At 40.0% G+C, this 27103-nt stretch overlaps 2 protein-coding genes across 2 annotated transcripts in view; both read left to right on the forward strand.

The window, feature by feature from the left end:
* The first annotated feature begins 40 nt into the window (after positions 1-40).
* On the forward strand, positions 41-7966 carry LOC146324125 (dynein regulatory complex subunit 11). The gene is made up of 19 exons (XM_084722259.1): positions 41-176; positions 1328-1655; positions 1803-1922; positions 2108-2290; positions 2392-2463; positions 3175-3380; positions 3516-3600; positions 3696-3806; positions 3995-4070; positions 4249-4355; positions 4542-4628; positions 4717-4778; positions 4910-4992; positions 5507-5614; positions 6079-6278; positions 6892-6978; positions 7081-7258; positions 7351-7589; positions 7749-7966. The coding sequence occupies exons 1-19, from the start codon at positions 109-111 to the stop codon at positions 7860-7862; spliced, it is 2514 nt and encodes an 837-aa protein (XP_084578385.1). The 5' UTR covers positions 41-108; the 3' UTR covers positions 7863-7966.
* A 3028-nt stretch (positions 7967-10994) lies between these two features.
* obscna (obscurin, cytoskeletal calmodulin and titin-interacting RhoGEF a) overlaps positions 10995-27103 on the forward strand; it is a 49976-nt gene continuing 33867 nt past the window's right edge. Inside the window, exons 1-21 of the mRNA XM_084723414.1 lie at positions 10995-11223; positions 13441-13555; positions 13650-13916; positions 14422-14583; positions 14778-14882; positions 14970-15236; positions 15415-15684; positions 16862-17128; positions 17241-17504; positions 18122-18388; positions 18569-18838; positions 18985-19251; positions 19409-19675; positions 20138-20410; positions 20502-20765; positions 20941-21207; positions 22193-22459; positions 22588-22857; positions 23822-24088; positions 24252-24527; positions 25275-25541. Of these exons, the coding sequence (XP_084579540.1) occupies positions 13516-13555; positions 13650-13916; positions 14422-14583; positions 14778-14882; positions 14970-15236; positions 15415-15684; positions 16862-17128; positions 17241-17504; positions 18122-18388; positions 18569-18838; positions 18985-19251; positions 19409-19675; positions 20138-20410; positions 20502-20765; positions 20941-21207; positions 22193-22459; positions 22588-22857; positions 23822-24088; positions 24252-24527; positions 25275-25541 (4864 nt within the window). The 5' untranslated portion in view covers positions 10995-11223; positions 13441-13515. The remainder of the gene's footprint in view (positions 11224-13440; positions 13556-13649; positions 13917-14421; positions 14584-14777; positions 14883-14969; positions 15237-15414; positions 15685-16861; positions 17129-17240; positions 17505-18121; positions 18389-18568; positions 18839-18984; positions 19252-19408; positions 19676-20137; positions 20411-20501; positions 20766-20940; positions 21208-22192; positions 22460-22587; positions 22858-23821; positions 24089-24251; positions 24528-25274; positions 25542-27103) is intronic.

Consider the following 27103-nt stretch of genomic DNA (forward strand, 5'->3'; position numbering starts at 1 on the left):
CTGAGTTACTTCCGGAATGACTGTTACCATGGAGACGGGCTAACATGTCAACTTGATAAAGCTCACACCGTGTTTGATATACGAGTTAGCTAATGTTAGTTTGGTTTTATGCCCTGTAGCTTGTTTGATTATTTTATAACGAACACTCCCTCTGGAGGCAGAGACATGTCGCAAAGGTAAACTTCCCCGCTATGTCTGTATACTCAGCTGCTACCGTAGTTTAACGTTAGCTTTTCCAACATAACCCTAGCGTTGACCTAGCTAGTTTGCTAACTTTAGCTGTGTTCATGCAAACACGCCTCGCAATGTTAAAGCAAAGTTTTCCTGTCATGCCGTAGAGAAAACTTAGTACTATACTTACTTTTATAACACTTAAATCTTCAAACAACTTAAAGTACTCAACAACACAACAGAAAGCACAACGTGTTAACAAGAAAATAAGGTTTTGTTTGTTTGTCTCAGACCTGGTTCATGCAGCAGGTTGGCAGCAGTGACTAATAATATAACAACAGTAATGCAGTCCTCGTCTTATTATTGTTACTAGTGTTCGACCTATATAGGTTTTTCAATGGCCACTGCCAATATGAGACAGACCGATATTGATGTAGGACTGATATGTGATGCCAATATCAAAGCAAGGACAACTCATGTAATTCCATTATCTTAACCAAAAACAGAACACGACTGGTATTTAAGGGAGAGTTTGATACAGTATGTTAGAAGTTATGTCATTCAACTGCATTATTCTATGCATTATGACCAGGGGTGATTAGATTTTAATATAATTAATACATTTTTTGTCTAACAGATCATTGGTTTTATGTCCTGTCATTTTCAATTCTTCTTTAAAAAGAGTCTATGTGGTGTCACGATTGATATAAGAGCTTGTAAGCTATGCTGTGCCATCTCTGAAGTCTTGTTTTTTTCATCGGACACATGCTGTAGACTCTTTTTGTTTATTGGCCTCATGAGAGCAGGCATCGGCGGATGCAGATTGATCTCAAAATGCCAGATAACCAGCCCTATTAAACTGTCTTTCACTATTTGTTAGCCTTGGCATTTGTAACTTACTGCCTTTTATGAAACAAACTTACAAATACCACAAAAGACTCTAAAAGGGAAAAAAAAAATCCTTTCTTCCATCATGTCTTTTATCTTGTATTCGCATTTGTATCTTGTTTTTATTTTCTATGATATACTTATGGCTTGCAATAAATAATGATGTAGTTTTACTTGATTGTTACTCACCTACCAGTAATTAAGATGCCATTTTTCCAGCCTTGCCCTCAGCTCATCAGTATACTACTACTCATTTACATTGTTCCAGGACATACAACCAGCTGTGGGCAGATGCCCATTTAGAGTTGAGCCGTCTGCTAACTGAGGAGCTACCTGCAGAACCTCGTCGCCCAGAAAAGGACAGGGTAGTGTTCTTCCAGCGTCTGGCCATGCTTTATGTCCGCTACATCCAAATCTTCAGACAACTGGAGAAGGTGTATGACCAGGTGGTCCACCCGCAGAAGAGACAAGTCATTCGGGTGATTCTTGATGGTGTGATAGGGCGGGTGTTAGAGCTGAAGAATGAAATGGTGGAAAAAGAGTTTTCAGAGTACCACTACATGGATGATGTTCTTCATGACTTGAAGCTGATACCTGTGAGTTTCATTTCTCAGAACAAGTACAATGGAATTACCTGAACAAAATTATATTGATTTATCCACAGCAAACATTACTTTTTTATCATGGATGAACCTTCAATTATGACAAAACTCAAACTGCTGTTTTCTTTGTTATCACTCTAGGCAGACCTTGAGATCCCTATCCCTCGCTATTTCATGAGTGAACGCAGCAAAGAACTCCAAGAACGAAAGACAATGCTGACAGAAATCCTTAAAATGGTGGAGGTTACTGAAAGTGCAGAGGTGAGTTGAAAAGTAGCCACATCTTATTGTAAGATATTTTATTTTTAAAGTTTAACACGTATGAATTTTAATTGTAAAAGCGAAAATTATTCATGCATGAATGGTTATTATTTAATAAATTAACGACAAGCAGAAAAATAATTGAAATATTGTATTTAGGCTATTTCTTTTTGCTGTCCCTTCAGCCTCAAATGACCAAGGACATGAGTCAACTGGAGGCCATTAAGATCATTCAAGTAGCAGAAAGGGCACGCCAAGGACGACAGAGAGCAAAAATCAATGAAGAAAATAGAAACGCAAACACAATGTATGGGACCAAGGACCCTGGAGCAGCTAGCATTGCGTCAGCTGTGGTCTGCATTCAGAAGGTCCTTGTTATTAACCTAATCCTACGTGTGTCTTTCTCTGCCTCCTTCTTTGGCTTATGTCATCTTTCATGCTGAAAGATCTGGTTGTATGTGATTTGCAGGTGTGGAGAGGCTACATACAGAGGAAGAGGGTAAAGATTGCCCGGGAGGAAGAAATGATTTTTCTGGGAATGGTGAGTAAAATGGGTCATGAGTTTTGTGAATTGTCTGAAACTGTAAAAATACATCCCCAACTGTTTGCAAAACCACCAGTACTTCTAATGAAACTAATTTAAAAGCTTAATAATATGTATACTTTAAGACTTAAGTCATCCTTTGTCTTGCCTGAGATAAAGTTAAAGGTCCAGTGTTTAAGATTTACTGTGACAGAAAATGGAATCTAATATTCCTAAGTATGTTTTAGTGTAAAATCACCTGAAAATTAAAAAAAAAAAGTTTTTTGTTACCTTACAATAAGCCATTTATATCTACAGAGGGTGTGGGTCATTTCATGTCATGTTTATAAAGTATCCTAGAACAGAAAAACTTAACACTGGCTTTAGATAGGGCCTTTCTTTTTTTTTTTTCATGAGTTCTGTGGCCCCCATAGTTTCTCCTACATGCTTAGAAGGGGAGGGTGAGGCCAGATATTTGCACTCATCAAGCTCACCACTGGTCACACCACACTGGTCCTTTAATCCAGCCATACTTGCATTTTCTGTTAAAAAGGAGCAACAATATGATGAAAGCTATATAGCGATATTTCAAATTAATATTCCACCCTGTTCAAGTGTCTTTTCCCTTAAAATGTTATTTTCCTTGATTGTAATTTCCATGTGAGAGGTTACAACAAATTTCAGAGTTTTTTTTTAACATTTAAATTATGTATGTCACTCCCATGTTAGGTCATGCATCCAAAATACCAGGTGCCATGCTCTGCAGAAATCATGGCCCAGGCCAGTGAAATTAGCACACGGATCAAACAGGAGGAGCACGAGGATGATTATCAGAAGTCTGCCGTCGCTGTCACAAACCAGCTACGAGATGTGGAGGGTCGTGACATTGGCAAGACCATGAAAGACCAAATCCGACAGTGGTTCATTGAGTGTCGGTAAGGTGGCATGGAGGGGCTTATGGTGATTTATTTATTTATTTATTTATTTTTAAATTTCAGTGGCGCATTCCCACATGCAGTGAAATTAATCAAATAGTTGTGTTCTCTTCGGTTTGTTTGCTTTTTAATTAGCGATGCTACAGGATCATTCCCAGACTTCCCGGATGAAGAGGATGGAGGCTCAGCCCTCATTTTTGCTGAAAAGGACCCTCAGCAGGTAAAAGACACCCAGAGGCAAAACCATGATTTATGACATATTTTTAGAGTAGTTTGCAGAAGTAGAATGATGTTTGGTTTGCACACATTTTTTAGGTAATGGAAGAAATTGCTGCAAAAGAGGAGGAGGATTCCAACAACAAACCAAAAGGGAAGGAAGAGAAGAAGGAAAAGGTCAAAAAGGACAAGGGGAAGGATGTTGAGGAGGTAAGGGTTTACAGCTAAATGAAATTTGATTGATTTATTATAACATGCAGTTAATTCTGGTGATATCAGCCTAAATGATTAATAATATACAATAAGATTGGTTCCACTTATTCAAAGCAATCCTTGTCAGTAGTATCACAAAAATGCTGCACATCAGTGAATCAATGTAACTTTATTGTTAACCACAGGAAGAGGAGGCAGGGTTAAAGATGCTGCCATCAGCTTTTCTGTCCAACTTGGAAGCGGGACATAAAACCTTTGTAGGTATGTTTAAAGTGAAAAAAGATATCAAGATATCCAGTGGTCCACAGTTTGCTTAAAGTGTAGTTGGTCATCAAATTAACTAAAGTCAACAGTTGTAAGTAAACATTCAGTTCAATACCACTTTAAGTTCAGTTCATTCACATAGATAAAGCTTGAATTGAATTATTGTCATCATCAGATTTTTGGCAAACCCGCAATGAGTCCAGAAACTTCAACCAGAGGCATGACATGGAGCTGATCAAGGAAGAAAAGAGGAAAGTCATTGAGGCAGAGATTCGAGTACAGGTGATGCTGACTACAGAATACAAACCATTTTAAAGCATACATATTCAAACAACACATGTTAGGAATTTAACAAGCAATTATTATTATAATACTATTTAAACAGTTCAGTTTCTCAGTCTCTGGTACTTAAAACTGATAACAGCAGCACCTGTAGTTGCACTCATTGGTCTGTTGTGCTCTGACCAGGTAGATGAGCAGATGAGACAAGAGCTGGCTGAATGGAAGCTAGCTGTGGATAAAGACAAGGGTGGTAAAGCCAAAGGAAATGCCAAGGTAAAAAGTGAAAGACACATGACAATCCACACATGGTTCAACTGATTATCTTTAGCTGTGTCTGGATGACATTTATTTTACTGCACAGAAAAAGAAAGGATCAAAGAGTGGTAAAAAGAAGAAAAAGGAAAAAGATCTGACATCTGATAGGTGAGGTCACAGAGACAATGTACTTATAAAGTATGTGATTTTCAGTACAGAATTTAGTTGTATGATGACAATAAATCAGTCAGTGCAAATGTTGTAGAAAATGATTGTATTATTTTTTTCATGTCTACCAGAACTCTTCAGTCATTGTGTCAGGAGCTGGTCGAACAGGGCCTGTTGAAACAGGCAAAAAATGTGAGACTGCAGCATTACTTGGGTAAGATTTTATTATATTGTTTGCGTTAACTTGTGTGCCATCTTTCAAAAGTCTTTTTGTGTTTTGATGATAATTGTTGTGAGCTTCAATTAATGCACAGACGTAGTACAGAACTCCTAGAACTGAACACTTTTGCAACAGTCAAGGAAAGTAGAAACTAATCAGTAGTGATGTGCTGCCCCCTTCTGGTGTGTGGTTGCTAAAACACTGATCAGAATCAGAATCAGAAATATGTCATTGATCCCTGTGGAGAAATTGGGTGATGTTATACAGTTGCTCCGACCAAGGACAGAAGCATGTAGAAGCATAGAGGAATAACAAGAAAAATTAAAAAAATATATATATAAATGGGTATGTAAAAATATGTGCACTACAATACTATGATCAGAATGAACAATTTCATATTGTGACATTAATCTTTGTGGTAAAGAGGATCTTTCTTGCAGTTTTCTCCAATGATTCACTTTGCAGATAAATAGCTATTGGTCTCACAGTTGTTCCCTCCTGTTCCTAGGTGATTACAGCTACCTTGGGACCACACTGAGGCAAAATGACATTGAGCCCATGCCGTCATTGTCAGATGTGCGGCAGATCTTATCTCTGTATGCAGTTTTACCATTAGGTATGGAAGTTATTTAAGTCATATTTAAAATAAATTTAAATTTATTTTGTTATGATTATTTGTTTTCAAGTCAGTTTAGTTATTGTCTTAGTAGTTTTTCAGGAGTAAGATTTAAGATAAGTTTTAGAATAAAGAATTTATACTTAGATATAAGAAGCTCAGAATAGGTACCATAATACACAGACTTCATGAAGACAGTTGATTGAGTCTATATTCCAGTCTCAATAAACATTTGCACCAATGCCTCCTCAAATTCCAAATGTCCAAATAAACAAATACTAAAACTAAAGACATTTCCTGTATATTTTTATTTATTCTAGTTAGTTTTTAGGTGAACAATATCATTTCAGCTAGTTTTCATTTTTCTAAAGTCTATTTTTTATTTTAAAATGTTTTTTCTTTCAGATATAGTTTGTTTTTAGTTTGGTTTTAGTAAACTAGTAACCATAGTGTGTTGTCTGCAGGCTCTCAGGTGGTACATGAGAAGGCTCCACTGATAAAGGCCATCCTTCTGGTAGGGCCGGCAGGTGTAGGCAAGAAGATGTTGGTCCATGCAATCTGCCAGGAGACAGGGGCCAACCTGTTTGATCTGTCTCCTCTGAACACGGTGGGAAAGTACCCAGGCAAGAGTGGTCTTGCCATGATGCTTCACATGGTGTTTAAGGTAACACATTGGTGTTTAATAGAAGCCAGAGTCATTGTCCTCTAAGCTTATACAGTGATGATATTTTTTGGTTGGTTAGGTTTAGGCATAAAAACTACTTGGTTAGATTTTTGGAAAAGATCATGGGTTGGGTTCACATAAGTACTTTAATCCAGGAAGTTAGCTTGGGGGGTGTTAGTATGTCCCAGTACACAGTATGTCGAGTGCATTATGCCAAAAATACCAGAATGTCCCACTGCATCCAGTCGCACTTCGCCATATGCAAGCCAGCACGCTTTTCTGGCTGTTCTGACCCACAATCCTTTGTGATGGATGTATGAGCAAGAGGTTCAAACTACAAGGCTCAATGTTATGAGGAAGTAGCATGTCCTAATTGTATCCATACTGCATGCAACAGTACATAGCTGCAGAACATAGTGGATGTGAAGAGAAACAGTATGTGATTTGAAATACAGGTAATACATAGCAGGTAATATATAATGTTTTACCTGCTATTGATTATGTTTAGTATTTCATGGTGCACTTGGTGGAACATGAGGAATTTTAGGTGCCCCTTGCAGACATTTTGACATGGCCAGAAAGTAAAAAGTTCTTCATAATCATCTTCGCACAGGTTGCAAGATTGCTGCAACCTTCAGTAATATGGATCGAAGACGCAGAAAAAATGTTCTACAAGAAAGTTCCCAAGGAAGAAAAAGAGGTATTTCTAAGCAAGATGAAAGCCGAACAGCATGATTATGTTGTTTAAATGCTTCAGTTATGGATTTGCATAGTAATTAAATAATTTTTTATATGTTCACAGTTGGACCCCAAACGCTTGAAGAAAGACTTGCCCAAGTCTCTCAAGCTGATCAAAGGGGAGGATCGTGTTCTGATAGTAGGAACAACTAAAGACCCACAAGCTGCTGATATCAAGTCACTGTGTAAAATGTACAGCAAAATCATCCTCATCCCGAGACCTGACTACGGCTCAAGATACAGTAAGAATAAAAACAATTGTGGTTTTAATAATAATTTATGATATCTTTGGATGTTGGTGTGAAAAATGGCCTTTGACTCTGTTAACTTTCAGTCTTGTGGAAGCAGCTGATCAAAAAGCAGGGAGGTGAAGTAACCAAGTCACTGGACCTCAGCTCTCTTGCGAAAATTTCTGACGGCTACACGCCAGGTCACATAGTCCAGGTGATCCAGAGTGTTGTCACAAAGCGTCGTGTCTTACAGCAAGCAAACAGACCACTGATCGCCGCTGAGTTTGTTACTCCATTAGCCAAGATTGACCCTGTGTTTCAGGAAGAGGAAGAGGCCCTTAAAGTAAATCTCTTGTTTTGTGTTTGTTACTGTTGTTTCATGATTGCAACTGCTCTGTTGTAAATTCATTTTAATAATATAATCATATATGTTTAGTTTGTACTTTAGTTTATTATACTAGGATATTGTTGATTTTGTGTTTCCTTTCTTGTGTATCTCCAGAACTGGTATGCAAAGACTCCCTTGGGAAAGAAGAGGATTAAAGCTGCCACTGGAAAGGAAGAAGAAGAGGCACCAGATAAAGGCAAAGATGCGAAGAAGAAAGGGAAAAAATAAGTTTGTCATCATGTTTTTATCAACAACTGAATGTGTTTAAATATGTGAAATGCCTTCTGATGACTGGTCCCTACAAAATAAATAAATTGAGTTAAAAGCAGTCATTTTGTTTTGTTGTGTGTTTTGCTGTTGGGACTGTCAGGTACATATTTGAAGATGTAACAGGAATGGTAAGCAGTGCACAGCGGTGTGTTGTTGCCATGACAGAAACAGAAAAATGGTTCGGCATCACCTCATATAATGTGAAAAGTTAATTGTCATAACATTTTTTTCATGATAATGACATACAGCATCTTATGTTGAAACAAGAAACTTTTCTTATTCCAACAATATATGACACATGAAAAGTTTTGTGTTTTAACAAAAAAAGTATCTTAACATGAAACGATTCATGTTATAATGTAAATTATTACTTTCAATTACATTTATTTCCAAAAATAAAAACATAACTAGTTAGTATCTTTCTGATCTTATATAACTAATCAAATCTCAGCGTTATTTTTCATTTTAGTATTTACATGTATGTTTGCTTTAGATCTTGTAATACCTAGTTTTGTATGTGATTGTGTTTGGAGTTGATCTGCTGGATGACTGACCTTTGTTGGAGCCAACCAAACTACATATTCTGTATGAATGTGATCTGAAATACATTCAGTGGTCTGGATCAGGTGGACAGACCGTTATGGCTATAGTTATCAGAGGCCACGCTGTAATTAGACGTGCCAAGACTTTCTTTTTTATTTGCTTCAGTCAAGGGCATCTAAGGTCGTTCTACTGTATGGCTGTGGCTGCCTGACTATGACACGTCATGGTTATGAATTCTTCATATGGGAAAATGACAAACTAATTTTATGGTGTTTGACACAACACCTGTATGAAATTACTTTTTAGGTCACTGGGCTGATGATCAGGTCATTGGATGTACATGTTGAACGTCTCTATATTCCTCTGTTATGACCGCTGTCAGGTGTAGAGAGTCTGGACCAGAGGAAATGTGACACACAGGAGGAGGGGTGTTTCCAAACAAGGACCCAGAGGCTTAGGTGGAGTGTTCAGCTGTTTTGACGAGTTCTAAATTCACTCAACACATCCTCACATTGCCTCGCTTCCTTTAACGTTACTCTATTTTTAGTCTATGTGCACCAATTGATAGGATGCTACACACGTGAAGGCCCACATTTTAAGATTGTTGGCTGTATTCACTGTGGCGGGACATGATTTGGGTTGATTTCTTACCTCAGTCAGAGAAGGATTTGACATTCTGTTTAGAAATTAACATTGAAATGCCCCAAAAGTTAATCCAATAACGTACATGTTTTGTTCGTCATACAAAAGCAAATGTAAAATGTCCAACAAAGCTGTTAAAATCTTCGTAATGATTGGGCTGCTGGAGATCTGTAAAATGAGACTGGTTAGCTCCTGCGGGTCATCATTCCCCTGTCAGTGACGACAAGTTGTTTTTTGTGCCCCGGCAGGACTGCACAGAGATTATCCTGTCGAGTTTCACTGGACTTAGGAGTGCTCGGTAGCACATGGAGCTGTCTGTCAAACTGAGGCAAATACAATGCTGGGTAGTGCTGCTTTGTTCTGTGTTGCTGTCTGGATAAGGGAACCCTGCAAATGTCAACCTTCTTGTTGTAATGCAAACAAAAAACACCTTAGATCGACGTATCTTGCAGTAGGAGAAGGTAGAGGTGGGTGCATTGGCATTTCCCACCTGTGTGGAATTTATATCTATAGCTATCTTTGTTATTTTAGCCTGATGTCCTTTGAGTCTCTTGTATTGCAGGGTTCAACATTAATGTTTTTTTTCACTTGCCCAGTCGGACAAGTGTCTCAAAAATCTACATGCCCAAAGTAAATTTTAACTCGCCCCTAAATAATTTGTTTTATTTATGAGCTGTCATATGATGCCTTTGACATCAACCATCATAGTACTGCATAGCAATCCAGTTCTTCTGTTGGAGAAGCAACTGAAATGCATTTTTTGAAATATGATTCACCGTAATCAGTTTTGCGATTACCTGACTGGCCTCATGTTTTGTACAAGCACTGACAGTGCTGTGGAGAAAGGGTCACCGGCAGCTCTCTTAGCTGCCACAAAAGCGAGACCTTGTCAAGGCAAGGATGAAGTGACCATGTTGTATGTGCCTCTCAAACTTATGTCAAGCTGTGAAGCACAGTTGGAATTTCACCCACATCCTCTTAACGCCACGTCCTGTTTCCAGGATGATTGAAATGCTCACTTGCTTTTCAGTTTATTAACTTTATCCACAGCCATTGCAAATGCCTAATTGGTACCATACACTTAGAACTCTCAACAGAGATGAGAAGGAAACGAGATGGCTCTCTCCTTAGCTACCTACTTCTTTCAGCTCATCAGGCAAGTGAGTTGCCAGATTTACTAGCCCAGCGTGGCATTATATTTGCCCTGGGCAACAGGGCAATCCCTATTGTTAAGCCCCGTGCCACTATGGGTAGCAAACGACCTTCACTTACTCTGTTGTCAGTGAGTAACCTCACATGGGAACGCTGATGTGGTGTTATTTAAGAGAGGAAATGTGCAGTGGGGGAACTCCCTGCAGAGATCCATAGACTTTGATGTCTCTAACCTGGGGTTTAGCACACTGACAGATATGGGTCAGTATTGTAAAAAGCATGTGATTGAACTACATCAGCCTTATAATAGGTGACGGCATGATGTATTTCTGTTATGGACCAGTCATTTTGGTGGAGGAGACCTTAGACTTCTGTGAATCTTATCTATTCATATTGCAGACAGTACAAATTGTGTAGGCCACTCACCTAAATCCTCCTCCTACATGACGGTTACTTTCACTTACTGAGATGCTTTAAAGTAATTTGCACTAAGCTTGTCTCTCACTCATTCATGCACACTAGAAAACCATCAAACACACTAACCCTGTTGTATACATTGTGATTGTTTTTGATACTTCTACTGATGCACGACATGAGTTAACTCACACCATTAAAGCCAAAGCTATCTTTGCTCTCATACTGACAGAAGGCTATTTTGGAGGTTAGTATGTGGGGAGAGATATGTCAGCTGTTCAGCACTACGCTCCATCAAAGCAGGAAAAAAAAGAGAAAGCACTATAGGCTGTCTGCTTTGGGGGACTGGGACGCAGCTTGTGAACCTGGGCATGCTTTCCTTTGGCTAAATGTTTGTTGTTAATCTGAAGGGCTTTGTGATAAACAAGACAAGACTCGGATAGATCTGTTGCCATGGTGGATGTTTTATCCAGCTGTTTCCTGGTGAAAGTTTTTTTGTTTTTTAGCCGTTCGTGCAACAAGAGGGCATGCAAGGATTTGTTCTTTCTAGAAAATACCAAAGTTGAAGGTGGGTGCACGCTGAGTGTGAGCTTGTGTGTTTTTGTGTTATTCTGCGTACTTTGATGGAATTGATAGATTGCTTGTTGATAGAAAGTTAATAGAAAATTAGTTTATTCATTCGCTTCACTGTTGTCTTAAGATATGTTTATAAGTTTCTTGTAATGTCAGAGTATGGGTGTATACTGCATTTCTGAGCTGTTTTGAGTTTGCTCAATTAATTTCAAAGGATTTTTTTAAATTATTGTTTCCATGGTATCCATTAATTTCACATGCCATCTTCAAGGGATCGCATCGGACTACAGTATTTACAGTATCAGGCATCTAGCATTAATATAGTGATAGTTGGTGCATTCAGTGCAGTTGAGTGACGCATTATGAATTGTGGTAGGTAGGACCCTCCTCTTGCAGTACTTAATTTCCTTTGTGATGGAGGGAGGAGCCAGCCTCCAAAAAGTGTGCCATGATCTTAAATAGCCTTTCAATCAGTTCAGTAATTGGCAATTCTCATTTGGCCTCTCATTTGTTTTTTAAAGCTTCTCAGTTCGATGCACGCAGCCTCATCGCAGCTGAGTCTATATTGGTGGTGCTGAGCTCAGCCGAGTGAGGTGACAGAGATTACTCTGCTCTTCATTACTGAGGAGGACTGGCATGCCTTCACAGGGATCAACCATATGAGCGTGATGCCATGTGTATTCATTTTGACAATGTTGCCATTTTGGAAGTGATGGTTTATATCATTAGCCTGAGAGGAATTTGTTTGGCATGTGAGATATAGTTTTGTCTAAAACAAACAGAGGCCATACATGCATGCAACAGGTTATCTACAAAGCAGCATCAATGTACCTGAAAAATAATAATGATAATAATAACTTTATTTATAAAGCACTTCTCAAAATCAGGTTACAAAGTGTTTTACAAGGACATAAAACAACTGAAATTACATACTAAATGAAGTAGAATTGATACAGTAAAAATGACTGTGAAGACGTATGTTTTTGAGAGAGATACAAAAGAAGAAACAGAGCTAGCCTGGCTGATCTCTTCTGGCAGCTTGTTCCAGAGTTGTCTCTGACTCTAAAAAGTCAGCCCCTTCTAGTTGTCAGGTTTAACCAAGGAATTACTAGCAGACGTCTGCCGGAGGATCTCAGGGCGCATTCAGGATCATAAGGGATTAGTAAGTCAATGATATCATTTAATAATTATAAAATCTAAAACACACAGGTAACCAGTGTAGAGATGCTAAAATAGCCGTCATGTGGACTCTTCTATTTGATTTTGTAAGTCGTCTTACTGCAGCATTTTGAACTAGTTGAAGTTTAAAGACGTTTTGTTGAGTAAGACAGGAATAAATGGATGGTCTGCATTCATATAGCGCTTTTCTAGTCTTCCAACTACTCAAAGCATTTTACAGCACATGTCACATTCACCCATTTACACACATTCACACACTACTGGCAGAGGCTGCTATGCAATGTACCTCTACTTCTCAGAGACTAATCATTCACTCACACTCAGACACTCATTGCTGTGCCTTCGGGGGAAATCAGGGGTTCAGTTGAGGAGTTCAGACACGAGGGAGCTGGGGCTCAAACCGCTGATATTCCAATTAGTGAACAACCCAGCTCTACCACTCAATACAGCGAGTTAGGATGCAATAAAGGTGTGGGTGACAGTTTCCAGATTCTTAGCTGTAAAAAGATCTATCACGACTGACTTCGCTTGTTGGTCAATGTTAAATCATTATCAACATAACACAGATTTCTATACTGACATTTGATACAGCAGGATAGAGAACCTAAGTGAGACATGATGATGATGATAATGGTTTATGATTCATCTGATTTTGACTGAGGAAAGTTTTGAGATAGCCAGTTTGTATCTTCTGTAAGACAGGATTGTATTTTAACCAGTTGTGTTGTATTGTTGGAATCAAGTGAGGAATAAATCTGGGCGGTATCTGCATTAAAATGGAAACTGAAAGACTATGAATTGATGTTGTTGTAACATATAAATTGAGAATAATAAGGGCCAAGGACTGACCCTAGAGGCACTCCATAGGAAAACTGAGAACAACAATCGTCATGTGGAATTTACTATTAGAAAGATAGGAATATGAATGGCAGAACATGCAAATGAGGTGTGAATGAGTTGGTTGAAGCTAAAACAGATTAATTATGTTCTTGGCCAGACCATTACCCAATATATATTTTTCATCATATTTTAGTTGTAGCCCTTCTGTGATAACTGTGGTAAAAAGCAAGCAAGATTCCCCAGTCATACTGAGAGAAGAGCAGGAGGCATGGGCGACAATATACCTGGAGGAATAGTAGCTGCTGCAAGTAAGTTCTCCTGTCACACAAAGTTAAATTTCAGTGTAGTTTTTGCAATCAGCTTATGAATCTCATATGCTCTACGTGTGTGTTCGTGTGCCAGAGAACCGTCTGCAGGTGGTGAAGGGCTTGGGGGATGTGGAGGTGTCTGAGTGTGAGAGCTGCTCTTTTGAGGTGACCCTCAACCTGGCCTATATCGAGGGCGTGTGGACCAGAGATGGACTGCAGCTTAAGTCGAAGCCCAACTGTCGCATCAGCATGCATGGGAAGAAACACTCCCTCATACTGAAGAGGGTGTCTTTGGTAGATGCGGGCCTGTTCTCTTTTCAGGCCAACGGCATTCAGACCTCAGGCAGACTCAGTGTCAGAGGTAAGAAAGTACAATACACTGTGTACTTCCTCACTTCTGTGTCCATGTGACCAAGACAGTGGACATGTCAAGTCAAAGTCAAGAGCTGACTAAGGCCTAGAATTTTTAAATGATGGTATAATATAATGAAAACGTGTGGTCTTACGTTATTCACTTGGTGAAAATATCTACATTATTGTTTTCTTAATCAGTAATAACACAATATATGTAAGCTAGATAAGAGAGAAACCCATATTGTGTCACACAGTTCATACAACAGAAAGAGAAATATTTTTTTAGCCATGTTAGTGACTCTTCTCTAGGGCTCATCTGACTGTTCCTAAATTTTGTACATTCATGGCCCCCAGAGGGTGAAAACTGGATGATTCATCCCCAAGAGGATGAATGAAATATGTCAAAAAGTCATTATGATACTATTGTAGAGCAATCTTAAAAACAGATTGATGAAGTTCTGTTTGGATGCTTTAACTGAGTGTCCAGTCATGGTTTGGCTCTCTTCCGCCAGCTAGGGACATCCACATAATGACAGAGTTGGAGGATGTTGACACAGTGGAGCGTCAAACTGTGACCTTTGTGTGTGAGGTCAACCAGGTGGATGTGGATGGTCGATGGTACAGAGATGACAGCCGAATTAGACCTGGGGACAACATGAAGATCAGACACCAGGGTAAGAGACAAATCACATGGGTTTTAAGGAAACAAAAGCCTAAACAGTGTAAATACTCCCACTTCTTGCTTCACAAAGCTGTGTTTTAGTGGTCATAGTGGATGTACAGGGCACTTTCTTGGCATAAATATATATAAATAAGAGAATATAAATCCTGGTTAAATACAATTCCTTCCACTTTGATTTTATTGAAGGTAAAACTCACACCCTGATCTTCAAGTCTGTCCGGCCAGAGCATGCTGGAGAAATCAGATTCACTGCAGAGCGTGTGTCATCATATGCAACTCTCACAGTCAAAGGTGAGACAGCAGACTATTTATGTCATGATTTAACACGGATTTATGGAGGAAATTATTTCTGACGCAGCCTGCTCCTCCCTTCTTCAGAGCTCCCGGTCCAAATAGTACGTCCTCTGAGGGTCAAGATAGCCATGTATCGCCACCGTGGTCTGCTGGAGTGCCAAGTGTCGCGGCCTAATGCTCAGGTCAGGTGGTACAAGAACAGGAAGGAGCTCCTGCCCAGTAAGAAGTACCAACTAATCAGCCAAGATATCTACAGGCAGCTGACCATAGATGACGTCTGCTCTTCAGATGAAGACACCTACACCTGCGATGCAGGAGATGACAAAACCTCTTGTCAGCTTCTGGTGGAGGGTGAGATGCCTGCCGTCACAGTAATCTCTCTATGTCGTAGTCTCAATGTTAAGTTTATGGCTGCAGTTTTGCAATATCATAAGTAATGCCTACATGCACATGTATTTCCAAATTGCAAACTTTATAAAGTCTGGAGTTGCGTCGGTAGTGGTAATGTGTTTTATGGCTGTACATGCAGAGCAGGCTATCAGCATAGTGCGGGGGATGAGCTCACTGGAGGTGATGGAGCCTGAGTCAGCGCTGTTCCAGGTGGAGACCAGCCTGAAATCAGGAAGGCCGCCCCGGTGGACCCTGAATGGCGAAGTGCTGGAGCCCAGTGCGGCAGTGAACATTGACAGGGAAGGCACCCTCCACAGCCTCTGTCTCACCTCCACGGAAAGCTCCATGTCTGGCCCTGTGCTCTTTGTTGCTGGCAAGAGTCGTTCCACCGCTCAGCTAACTGTCAAGGGTGAGTTGCCTAAGTCTCTTCAGAGATGAAAGAAAGAAGATGAAGCTATTTGAAGTGGTCATAATATTAAAATATTAATCTAAAATGATACTCAATTTTGGCCAAATATGGCCCCCAATCCCAGGAGGGAGGGACAGTTAGGTCAATGATGTATGATGGGATAAATGAGGCTGATCAGAGAAGGCTGATCTTTGTGGCCTTTCAAGTTGTGCAATGTGCAGTCGGATTAGACGGTGAGCTGCACAGGTGAAGACAGCCGTTACCTTCACAGAAGCAGAGCAAAGATTATGCAGGAATTAGGAGAATTTTGATCCCTTAAATGTTTATCTCGTACTAAAACATCTTACATATGTATACATTATATTATTTTATAGTATGTATATATTATATATTATGTCACTTGAAAGAGCCATTTATGTTTATGTTTTTTTTTATGAATCATTCCAACATTTCAATGTTTGCATGATGGAAGCTATGTTTAATGTTGAATAAACTATTGTTAAAATGTAACTAAAGCATTTACAAATGCAGGAAGATGCAGATGCAGTTATGCAATAAAATATCTGATTTATCTCTCAATTCTTGAACTGACAATAATTTGATTAATAAGGTAAGATAATAACTCAATTCATTTGAAAATAAAGAATTTCAAAGAAAGAAGATTTATGGACCTGAAATGTTTATTAATTTAATCTGATTTATAATGTTATTAGTAATTCTTGTTTATTAATTGACACATGGCTTCCTGTCATTTTACAAAAGTGACCCAGTAATACAACTTGAGTATCCATGATTTAAAAGAAATTTTAAATTGTGGTCTGGTTTGACAAAGCTACTTCACCTTTTGTAGCTCTGCTGTATCTTGCCGTATCTCCACCCTGGAGATGTTAGTAGACATTGGGTGCTTATTTGTAGTGTTTACATGTCAGTGCATGTTTTTATTTACCCACAGTGCTATAAATTACATATTTCTATTGCTGCATTGCCACAGCAAGGAGAATGTATATGTATGGCATTAATAGTCGGGACATAACTGAAATAAATAGTCAGTATAATTTGTTTTATACAGTAATATACAGTGTCTGCTCTCTGTCTTTGCCTTGCAATGGACTGGCTAAAGTGGGTAAAGTGAATAAATTATGTTTATTTGAGCTTCTTTATATCTCTCCTACTGTAGAGCGACCCCTTCAGGTTGTCCACCATTTGGAAGATGTAGAGGTGAAGGAGAACAGCTCTGTGACTCTGAGCTGTGAGTTTGCCCCATCACCCAGGATGGTACGGTGGTTTAAAGGCCGCACGGCTCTGAAGAGCGCAAACAAGTACAGCATGAAGCGGGAAGGGAAACGGGCAGAGCTGACCATTCATGGGGTGACAGGGATGGATGGAGGACAGTACCGCTGCATGGCCGGGGGTTCACAGAGCACAGCACATGTTAAAGTGGAAGGTATGTAACTTTCTGTTTTGGATATTTTTGATTTTCAGGTCTTTATTACACTTCCTCTTTATGTTAGCTCAGTTGATGGTTTTGCATAATTTATTTCCCTCCTTTATTGTAGTGAAAACTCTGAAGTTGGTTAAACATCTTGAGCCAGTGGAAATCGAGGAGGATGGCATTGCCAGATTCACATGTGAGCTCAACTATGTGGTTGCCAATGTGGAGTGGCTCCTCAACAACGTTCGCCTCTATTCCAACACCGTGAACAAGATCCAGCACATGGGCACGATGCACAGCCTGACAATCATGAAGCCGCGGCCGCAGGAGAACAGGCTCACCTTCAAAGCAGGCCTTCTCTCTGAGACAACCATCTTAAAGGTCAAAGGTCAGCTGAGGGGCTAACTGAAGTGTATGATTAAGAGTTTTTCTGGCACTGTATTTAAAGGGATAGTTCAGTTTTTTTTATTGAGGTTGTATAAAGTTACTTTTTCATAGTGTATTCCCGGCAAAATGCATTTTGGCTGCCTAAAAAACTGCTCACTTTAAGAAATCAGTATCAGTTTAAATGTATGCTATTTTAGTATATTTAACTGCTTTACATACTTACTCCTTTAAGTATTACTCTCCAATGCAACCAGACTCCATTGGAAGATTGTTTTATGAATCCAGACTTAGCTTTTAAACCCCGACCTCACACAATAACACAAACAAACTGCTGTAGCTGTTTGAGGTAGACCAGCAACTCCCATGTTCTGCACGGTAAAATTAAAGTTTTTGCCAAAAGAATTTGGTGGTTTTGCAGATTAGGCTTATATAATAGCAGTTTCCCCTTGGAAAAGGGTTTCTGAAAGCAAGGTAAAGCGGTGAAAAATTCAAAATGTTGTAAATGTATGGATAAATACTTCACACAACCCCATTTCAAATAATCTGAACTATCCATTTAAATGTCTGTTTTTAATTTCTGAGAAACATATACACTATGAATGATGTTCTCGGCTCCAGAGCGCCCAGCAGTGTTCCTGAGGTCTCTGGAGGATGCAGTAGGAGAAGAGCAAGGAGAAGTCTGCCTGCAGTGTGAAATATCCAAAGAGACAGTGACTCCTGTTTGGAAAAAGGATGGCATGGTCCTGACCCCTGATGACAAACATGAAATTCTCCAGTATGGAAAGTCCATGGCTCTGATCATCCATTCTCTGGCTAAGGATGATGCTGGACAGTACACCTGTGACCTGGGCACTAGCCAGACCAAAGCTAAAGTAATTGTACATGGTGAGTTGTTGGTTATTTGGGAAGAGGTCTAGACTTTGAAAATGAAGTGCTTTGCTCACATGAGACTTTCTGCCTTTTGATGACAGTGCCACCAAATGATTGATAGAATAACAGATAAAACTGGCACTAAAGCGAAAATATATTCACTGTAATAAGCTTTATTATTGCATTTATCTACAGACTTACACATCACAATTGTTCAGCGTTTAAAGACAACATCTGTCCTGGAAGGGGAATGCTGCACATTCGATTGTCAGGTCTCTCATGATCTCGATGATGAGCCCTCCTGGACCATCAATGGGCAGGTGATCGTCAACAATAGCCGCATCCAGGTTATCAACAATGGCCGCAAGTATAAGATGACCATTAGAGATGCTTTGTTGGCTGACGCTGGGGATGTAGTCTTCACAATTAAAGACCTAAGCTGTAGGACCATGCTCTTTGTTAAAGGTAAACACCTGGCTGTCTTAAATAAAATTATGAACATCGTTTGATCTGTGCTTGTGTATGTGAGGACACCTGTGCATTATTTATTTTGAAATATGCCATTTGGTAGATGCATTTAAGCCTGAATGAATGCATTCTCTCTTCTGTAGAAAAGCCAGTGCACATATTTAGGGACCTACTGAATGTCAAAGCAGTGCCAGGTGAGGATGCAGAGTTGAGCTGTGAGATCACCAAAACAGACGGCACCATCCATTGGCTGAAAAATGGCCATTTGATCAGGCCTGGCCCTAAGTATGAGATGAGCGTGGAGAAGTACCTGGCCAAATTGGTGATAAAGAATGCCACCATCAGAGACTCTGGAGATTACTGCTGTGAGGCCGAAGGTGTTGCCTCCCGTGCCAAGCTGGAGGTCAGAGGTAGGTGAATTTTTAAAAAACTTTAGATAATGATATTTACAGCACAATCTAGTTGTGTTTTCTTTTACTGTGGCTTTGTGCAGGTTGATGTTGCTCTTACCTGCAATACAAAATGGAAAGCATGGTTTAATTTTCTAGACTTCATTGTTCCTTTCAGAACTCCAGCACACGTTTGCGAGGGAGTTAAGAGACACACGGGCAGAGGAAAAGGGTAAAGTGACCCTGGAGTGTGAGACCAGGAGGCCAGCCAAGCGGGTGACCTGGTTGAAGGGCATGGTGGAGCTGAGGTCTGGTAGGAAGTATATCATCAGGCAGAAGGGTGTGGTGCTGTCCCTGACCGTCACTGGCCTGGAGAAATCAGACACAGATATTTACATCTGTGATGTTGGCACCATGCAGAGCCGGGCACAGCTGACTGTCCAGGGTGAGACCATAGTGAAGGGGACAGTGGCATTTGCATCACTGTGGTTCAGGGGTGTTTAATATTTTTATGTTCACCAAGACCAGATGGTAGTTCTTTATATTAATTGATTAATTATGAGTTCAGTTGTAGGACAAACTTGGGGTCAATAACTGAACGATAAATTGATCTACAGGACCAGTGTGTAAGATTTACAGGTGTTTATTAGCAGAATATTGCAGAAATTGAATATAATAGTGAAGTATGTTTTCAATAGTCTTTAATTACCTGAAAATAAGAATGGTTGTAAAAAAGTATATCTATACTGTGGTTGTAAATGGTAAATCAAAAGCACAGGCTGGTTTTATCATTACTGTGTCTAATGCTTAGTAAAATTCCACAGATTTTGATTAATGCTTCTTATACCTACTGTATGTGACAATTATACACTTTCTGACTTTCCTATCTTTTTCATGTTTACTTCAGATCAGAGGGTGTTGATCCTGGATGAATTAGAAGATGTTGAGTGTCTCGAGGGCGACACTGTCACATTCAGGTGTCGAATTTGTCCCAGTGACTACGCTGGGGTCAAGTGGTATCTGGACGAGACGCTGCTGTACACCAATGAGCTCAATGAGATCCAGATGGTGCCTGGAGGCTACCACACTCTCACTTTTAGGCAGCTCGCCCGCAGAGACACTGGCACCATCTCGTTTTCAGCGGGGGACAAAAGATCATATGCCTCACTGTTGGTTAGGGGTGAGGCCTCAATCTGCCACAGAGTTTTATTGTGTATTTTTAATCACATTTCATTTGGTTTTGATTTGCCTTCTTCTCTCTATGTTACCAGAGAGGCGTCCCACCATCATTAAAGCGCTGGAAGACTGTGAAGCTATTGAAGGAGGTGGTTTGATTTTGTCTTGTGTGACCTCCAAGCCATGTCACATCCTGTGGTACAAAGATGGCTGCCTGATGTGGAACTCCTCGAGATATTTTGCCAGTCGCTCTGGCTGTGAGGCACGGCTGACAATTCGAGAGGTCTGCAACAACGATGCCGGAGTGTACGAGTGCAGTGCTGGTTCTGTTACAACCAGGGCCGTTGTAACTGTCAAAGGTATGAATGACGTTTTACTGGACCGTTTTTACAGGACTGTTATGACTCACTATTGCCCGTTATTAAATGCCAGAGGGGGGCTGGTGATATAAAATTATGCAGGTAAATTTGCTTTGATGCTTATAGTTGAAAAATGAGTATCCTGTTTTTTCCTCTTTGTTATTGTTTTTCTTAGCCATCCCAGCAGAGTTTATCCAGCCTCTAAAGACTGTGGAGGCCAAAGAGGGGGAGACGGTGACCTTGACCTGTGAGTACTCTCTGCCTGGGGTCCAGTTCCACTGGAAGAGAGGTTTTGAGACAATCAGAGCTGGAGACAGGTACTTGATGAAACAGAGGAAGACAATCAACTCCCTAACCATCAAATACCTGAGGCCTGACGACTCAGGAGAGTATACATGTCAGTGCAGAGATCACCGCACTACAGCAAGCCTCAAAGTACATGGTATGTCATTAACTTTTCCTAACCTGTATGTGCATTTTAACATACCAAAAATGTAATACTTGCAAGTCGTTTTCTCTTTTGTAATCATACCAAGTATTTGGGGTGTACAGTTTCAACAAACCACACTTTCACTGGAGTGTATTTGAAAGTCACTTAGGCATTTTCTGTTACTGGTTGCTCTGCAGTAATATTAATATATGCACATTAACTCTTAAGTCTATGGTGTAAACACTGGGCTGAGAAATCACAGTGGAGTTGCGACAGATTCACAGAGAGTTCACCAGAATGTTTAAACTATAACCAGCACTGTTTACCTTCAGGCATGAAACACAGGATTGTCACTATATTTTGGATGCTCAATTCTTGTTGCAGATTTGTCTGTATCATAAAACTATTTTGTTTGTTGAACTGAGTGTTTTCACAGCATGTTCCTCTCTCACCATCCACACACCATCAAAACTTTGTAATATTTAAGGTTTTCCAGCTCTGTGTGTGGGCTTGGTAAACAAACAAGGTAGTTCCTATGTTTGGTCATTCCAGAAGGAAGGACCCAGCTCATATGGATATTTACCACCTCTTAGTTTCTGAAAATATCACATTCATGCAAACCAAGTTTTTAGCAGCTTGAACTTTTCCATGGTTTAGACATCCTAAACTTGGCTCGAATTAGATATTAAGAGTGTAATCCATTCTGTTGTTTGTATCCTGGTACCTCCAACACGGTTTGGTCCGTGATACAGGTGCAAACACTCCAGCTCCATTAGACAAAGAGGTAATGGATTCTGTTATGGAGGGTTAAGATGTTTTATTTAGTGCTGTGTTGTCATGTTACTCATATCTCTATGACAAGTAGCTGTCTGGCTGGCATATTATTTATGTATTTGTGCCCATATATGAAATCTTTTCACCAGACCCGTGTGCAGCATCAAGACTTTCACCTTGCTCCTACCTATATTTATTAAAAATGTCGCCTCTTGTTTTCCAGCTATCCCCATAACGTTCGTACAGCAGTTAAAGAACATGCAAGCAGAGGAGGGAAGCAACGTTCTGTTGCGCTGTGAGCTGTCTAAACCTGTGATTCCAGTAGAATGGAGGAAGGGACACGAGCTGCTGAAGAATGGAGTGAAGCACCAGATAAGGAGAAGGGAGACCACCCTGGAGCTCCTGATATGGAAGCCTGTGCCTGAGGACAGTGGGGTCTACAGCTGTGTGTGTGCTGATCAGATGACATCTGCCACTGTCAAAATTACTGGTAGGACATGATTTACCAATAGCCTGATGGGTTTAGGTTTAAAATGAAATTTAATGAGGTTAGAGTAAAGTTAATAATTATCAGTAATTCATCAGTAGTTATTTATGTCAATCAATGGTCACCCTCAGCTCTCCCAGTCACCTTCAAGCAGAAGCTGAGGAATGTGCTGATTGAGGAGGGCAGCATCGCAGCTTTCCGCTGTGAGCTGTCGAAACCTGGTCACAGTGTGGAGTGGAGGAAGAGGGGGAATGAAATCATCAGGAACGGAGAGAAATATCACATGCGGCAGAGAGACATGCTGATTGAACTGAGGATCTTTGATGTTACACCTGAGGACAGCGATATCTACACATGCATCTGTGGAAACATAGAGACCACTGCAACTCTGACTGTTAGTGGTAGGTGTTTGTTATTGACAGAGTTCCATTATTTTCTACTATTTGTTTCTATTTACTTTGTACCTTGTCATATAACTAAAAGACAGACTCAGAACAGAAGTCAAGGAAGTAATGTTTTCTCTACAATAACGAGTAGGTCAGTGGTTCCCAAGCTTTTGGGTCCCTTCTTCTATCCTTGAGAAATCTGACAATCTCGTTGATAAACTATACAAGAAGCTCAAATAGTGAACACAATAATGGCAGGAAATTTGTGTAAAACGAGTGATTTGACTCAATTTTGAGCAGATTATTTCCTGTGAATATTGCATCAGAGATACGTTTTCTGAAACTTTTTATACAATTCTCCATCTGTATTATGCATTTAATGTTTTTTGTTACAATCATAGGAACTTAATAGGCTTTTTTGAAAAAATCAGTGTTTTATTCTCCCTGTTGCTTGGTCATTCTTTTGATAGCTCTTAGGTTGCTTTAACTGTTGAGCAGAGAGTGAACGCTCTGTGAATTTAGTGCATGTTCAGCTCTTCACCCTTCACCCCTATCCTGACAGATTTTTTTAAAAAGTATTTATCTTAAACAGTAATCTAAATTTCAAAAATAATTTCATTCATTTTTCTTTACAGGAATGAATGAAAAACTGAGATACATAATTTACTGTGTGTTTTTTAAAACATTTTCTTAGACCCCTTTGCAACCCTCTGTGAAGCATAGGTGACCCCTATTGGGGTCTGAACCCACAGATTGGGAACCAGTGATTACTCACAGAAAGTATGTGACATTAAACATAATAACAATATGCACACAAGCTTCACCAACTTCACATGGAAGTTTCTTTTGCCAAAATAAGACAAAAAAAGAAATAAATATGTAGGTTTAGATTTAAAAAATAAACTTTTTAACAACTGAATACCTGTCTTTCCTGTTTTTCATTTCTTCCTCATGACCCAAAATTATCTTTGCCTGTCAGCTCTTCCCATCACTTTCAAGCAAAAGCTGAAGAACGTCCAGGTGGAGGAAGGACACAACATCACGCTGTATTGTGAGATCTCTAAGCCTGGTGTCCCAGTGGAGTGGAGGCTTGGTGGAGATCTGCTGGAGAACGGAGAGAAGTACCAGATTAGGCAGAGGGACTCAGTCCTGGAGATGATCATCAGAGATGCTGACCCAGAGGACAGTGGGGTCTACACCTGTGTGTGTAGAGAGCAGAGGACAAAGGCCACTGTGAAAGTGATCGGTATGTTCAGTGTGGGTGGTGAAGCATGCTCTCTTTTTTCTTTGTATGTTATTCATTGACCCATTTTTAGAGGCATATTGAGCTATCTGTAAAGCACTTTGTTATTGATCTTGCCTGGTTTCTGCTTAGCATGTATCAACGATATCTGTGTTTGGTTCAACAGCTGTTCCTGCCACATTCAAAGTGAGCCTGAAGAGCCAGGAGGCTGAAGAAGGGAACAGTGTGACTTTGCGCTGTGAGCTGTCAAAGAAGGGAGTCCCGGTGCAGTGGTGGAGAGACGCTCAGGTGCTGTCTGAGGAGTTGTTTCGAGGGAAGTATCACATGACGCTAGAAGGAAGGATGGCTCAGATGACCATTCTCAATGTCCAGCCGGAGGATGCTGGGAAGTACAGCTGCATCACAGGAGATGAGAAAACCACAGCTGAAGTCAAAGTGAAACGTAAGTTTGAACTCTACCAAAGACCAATGAGAACACGTTTTCCTGTGGAATTTCATACCTGTTGTCCAGATTAGCTTTGCAGTACATCCTGCTTCCATTTACTCATCAATTTTCGTTGCCGTCTCATTTTTCATAGTCCATCTTTTGTGATTCTGTTCTTTTGTAAGCAGCATGTCAGTTGAGTAGGCTTAGTAAACTCATACTTCAGTAGCACTGACATCTTGGTAGCTTGCTGGCAGGAGGCATTGTACACTGTTTTTGTAGAATGTTAAGCTAAAAGAATATTTGTGGAACCATAATGTTGTGTTGGCGAAGGCATACAGTAAATAAAACTTGGTGGCCACTGCAGGGAGTATTTAATGGCCATAGGACACTTTTTTTTAGATTCTAGATACATCCTTTTGTGTTTTGCATGATTTTCATGGCCACTGTAGGTTCTCCTACATGCTTGGAAGTCGAGAGTGAACAAGGCGTTTGAAATATGCAATCTTGCTGCAAGATGCCACTAAATCCTACACGCTGGTCATGCATTGGTGACTGAATGCATTGGTGACTGAATGATTCATAACCAACACATGTATGTACATTTTGTATAGTGCAAAATCCAAAATCCCACACCGTGATACCAAAGTATGACATTTTGTTATGGTTTTAAGGAGAGGAAATCTAGAAGCGAGGAGGCAAGCTCATTTGAGTAAGTGGACATGGCAGGTTGCAATCACTTATTTTCTAATATATCCACGACAGCACTGCCTGTGACCTTCAAACGAGAGGTCCAGCGCCTGGTGGTGAAGGAAGGAGACAGTGGAGTTTTCTGCTGTGAGCTCTCCAAACCTGGAGCTCCAGTGGAGTGGAGGAAAGGCAGAGTGAAACTGAAGCCTGGAGAGAAATACGAGATGAAGCAGGAGGGACGTCTCACCAAACTGGTCATCAACAACGTAGACGAGAGTGATGCTGGCAAATACACCTGCAAGACTAAAGACAGCCAATCAACTGCAGAGCTCACTGTCAAAGGTATGACATTTAAATCAAAGTTCACCCCCATATATGTTGGATTCATTATTTTGTTAAGCATGTATCTTCCTATTTTTTTTTTAATTTTCCCAATGTATTCAACAGAATCACCTGAGCGCAGACGTCAAAGAGGTCAGCTCTAATGTAGTACAATAAAAATAAAATAGTCCCAGTGGGTATGATCACCGTGTGCGCTCCATTATGTCATTTCACTTAAGCTCAAAGGAGAGATCATTGTTTCATATCTTGTAACCCAGTATGCTTATGGCTAAATGTCACGGTACTCTGTGCGTACTGTACATTACCTCTCATTAGCTGGGTGAAAAGATACAGTAGATGAGATGTAGAGTCACATCATGTCATATCATGGGGTGTTTCGGCAATAATTTGCGATCAGATACATCCCTGTTCTCAGTTCTCTAACTAAACTGTAGCATTAGTATTAGCCTCAGTGTTTTTCATGTAAGTGACATGTTTCATTTGTGCCAGAAATAGTACTCTTGGTGTGACATGGGGATAGAAAATTTTACTCACCGCCTATAATGGATAATCATTTAATCCATTCCACCGTTCAGTTAAAACTGAATGGTTACCCAGATAAAAGGATTATGAGCATGGTGGATTTTCTTGTGAGAATACATGCCGTGTCACTGACATCATTCTCGTAGCCATGATACAAAAAAAAAATGTTTTTATAATTCACCAACAACTCAGTATGTCTTTTTCAGGGTCTTCTTTAGGGGCTTACCCTGAAGAAGACTGACATGTTGAAAAGTTGGTAAATTATTAAAAATTATTATTATTAAAATTATTTTTTTTTTTTTTTGCATCGTGGCTATGAGTGTGTGACTATCTTCCAACACACCTGTACTTTTTCATGGTCGGCACCTCTCCAACACTGGTGTGCATCCCCCCTTCCTACTTACATCACTGCTACTATAACATCCATGTAATATTTATTATGTTCCTTGTCAGACTGAAGACAAGGAAGTGTATTATGGAATCCAGTGAGTTCAGTGGATCTCTGCATGATTAGATAAGTGTTTTCATGTTTCCTCTGTAGCTCCGTAATTTATTGATCCTTATTGGACCCTAAATTTTATTATTGTTGAAGTTTCCAGCTGCTCAGTTTTCATTATGAGAATTTATTTTAATGTGATCATTAATAAGTTTAGCCAATACTTTTTTGGCTAGATTGCAGCAAAGTGGAGCCAGCTCTATAAATGAGAAAGTCTGTTCCTGATTTAATGAGTGAGTGATGAAGTTACGCAATTTTTTGTTCGAGTGTTCAAGTTTCCCCTCTTGCTTCCCCTGTTGCTCTTTCAAAATGAGAAGGCATGAACAGTCCTCAGTTACATCCCCAGGAGCACACTGATCATTCATGGTCCAGCTGGTCCTGTTTGCCTTTATTCCTTTTCTTGATTTTTATTCCCTTGACTTTTAATTTGGTCACTGATCACAGCTCTCCTGTCCACATGCCAAAGTGTCCCTGGGTAAGACACTGAACCCCAAATTGTTCCTAATGGTCAGTCAGGCACCTTGCATGGTAGCGTGCTGCCATT

Source organism: Lutjanus erythropterus, chromosome 7 (assembly GCF_056507025.1).
Source record: "Lutjanus erythropterus isolate fLutEry1 chromosome 7, fLutEry1.hap2, whole genome shotgun sequence".
In the NCBI taxonomy this organism is placed as follows: Eukaryota; Metazoa; Chordata; class Actinopteri; order Lutjaniformes; family Lutjanidae; genus Lutjanus; species Lutjanus erythropterus.

Bases quoted from the DNA above. Each gene is read 5' to 3' on its own strand.
- LOC146324125 (XM_084722259.1), top strand. From the start codon at position 109: ATGCCCTGTAGCTTGTTTGATTATTTTATAACGAACACTCCCTCTGGA. The intron at 1,656-1,802 runs GTGAGTTTCATT...TTATCACTCTAG, and splicing joins ATGACTTGAAGCTGATACCT to GCAGACCTTGAGATCCCTAT. The intron at 7,259-7,350 runs GTAAGAATAAAA...GTTAACTTTCAG, and splicing joins TGACTACGGCTCAAGATACA to TCTTGTGGAAGCAGCTGATC.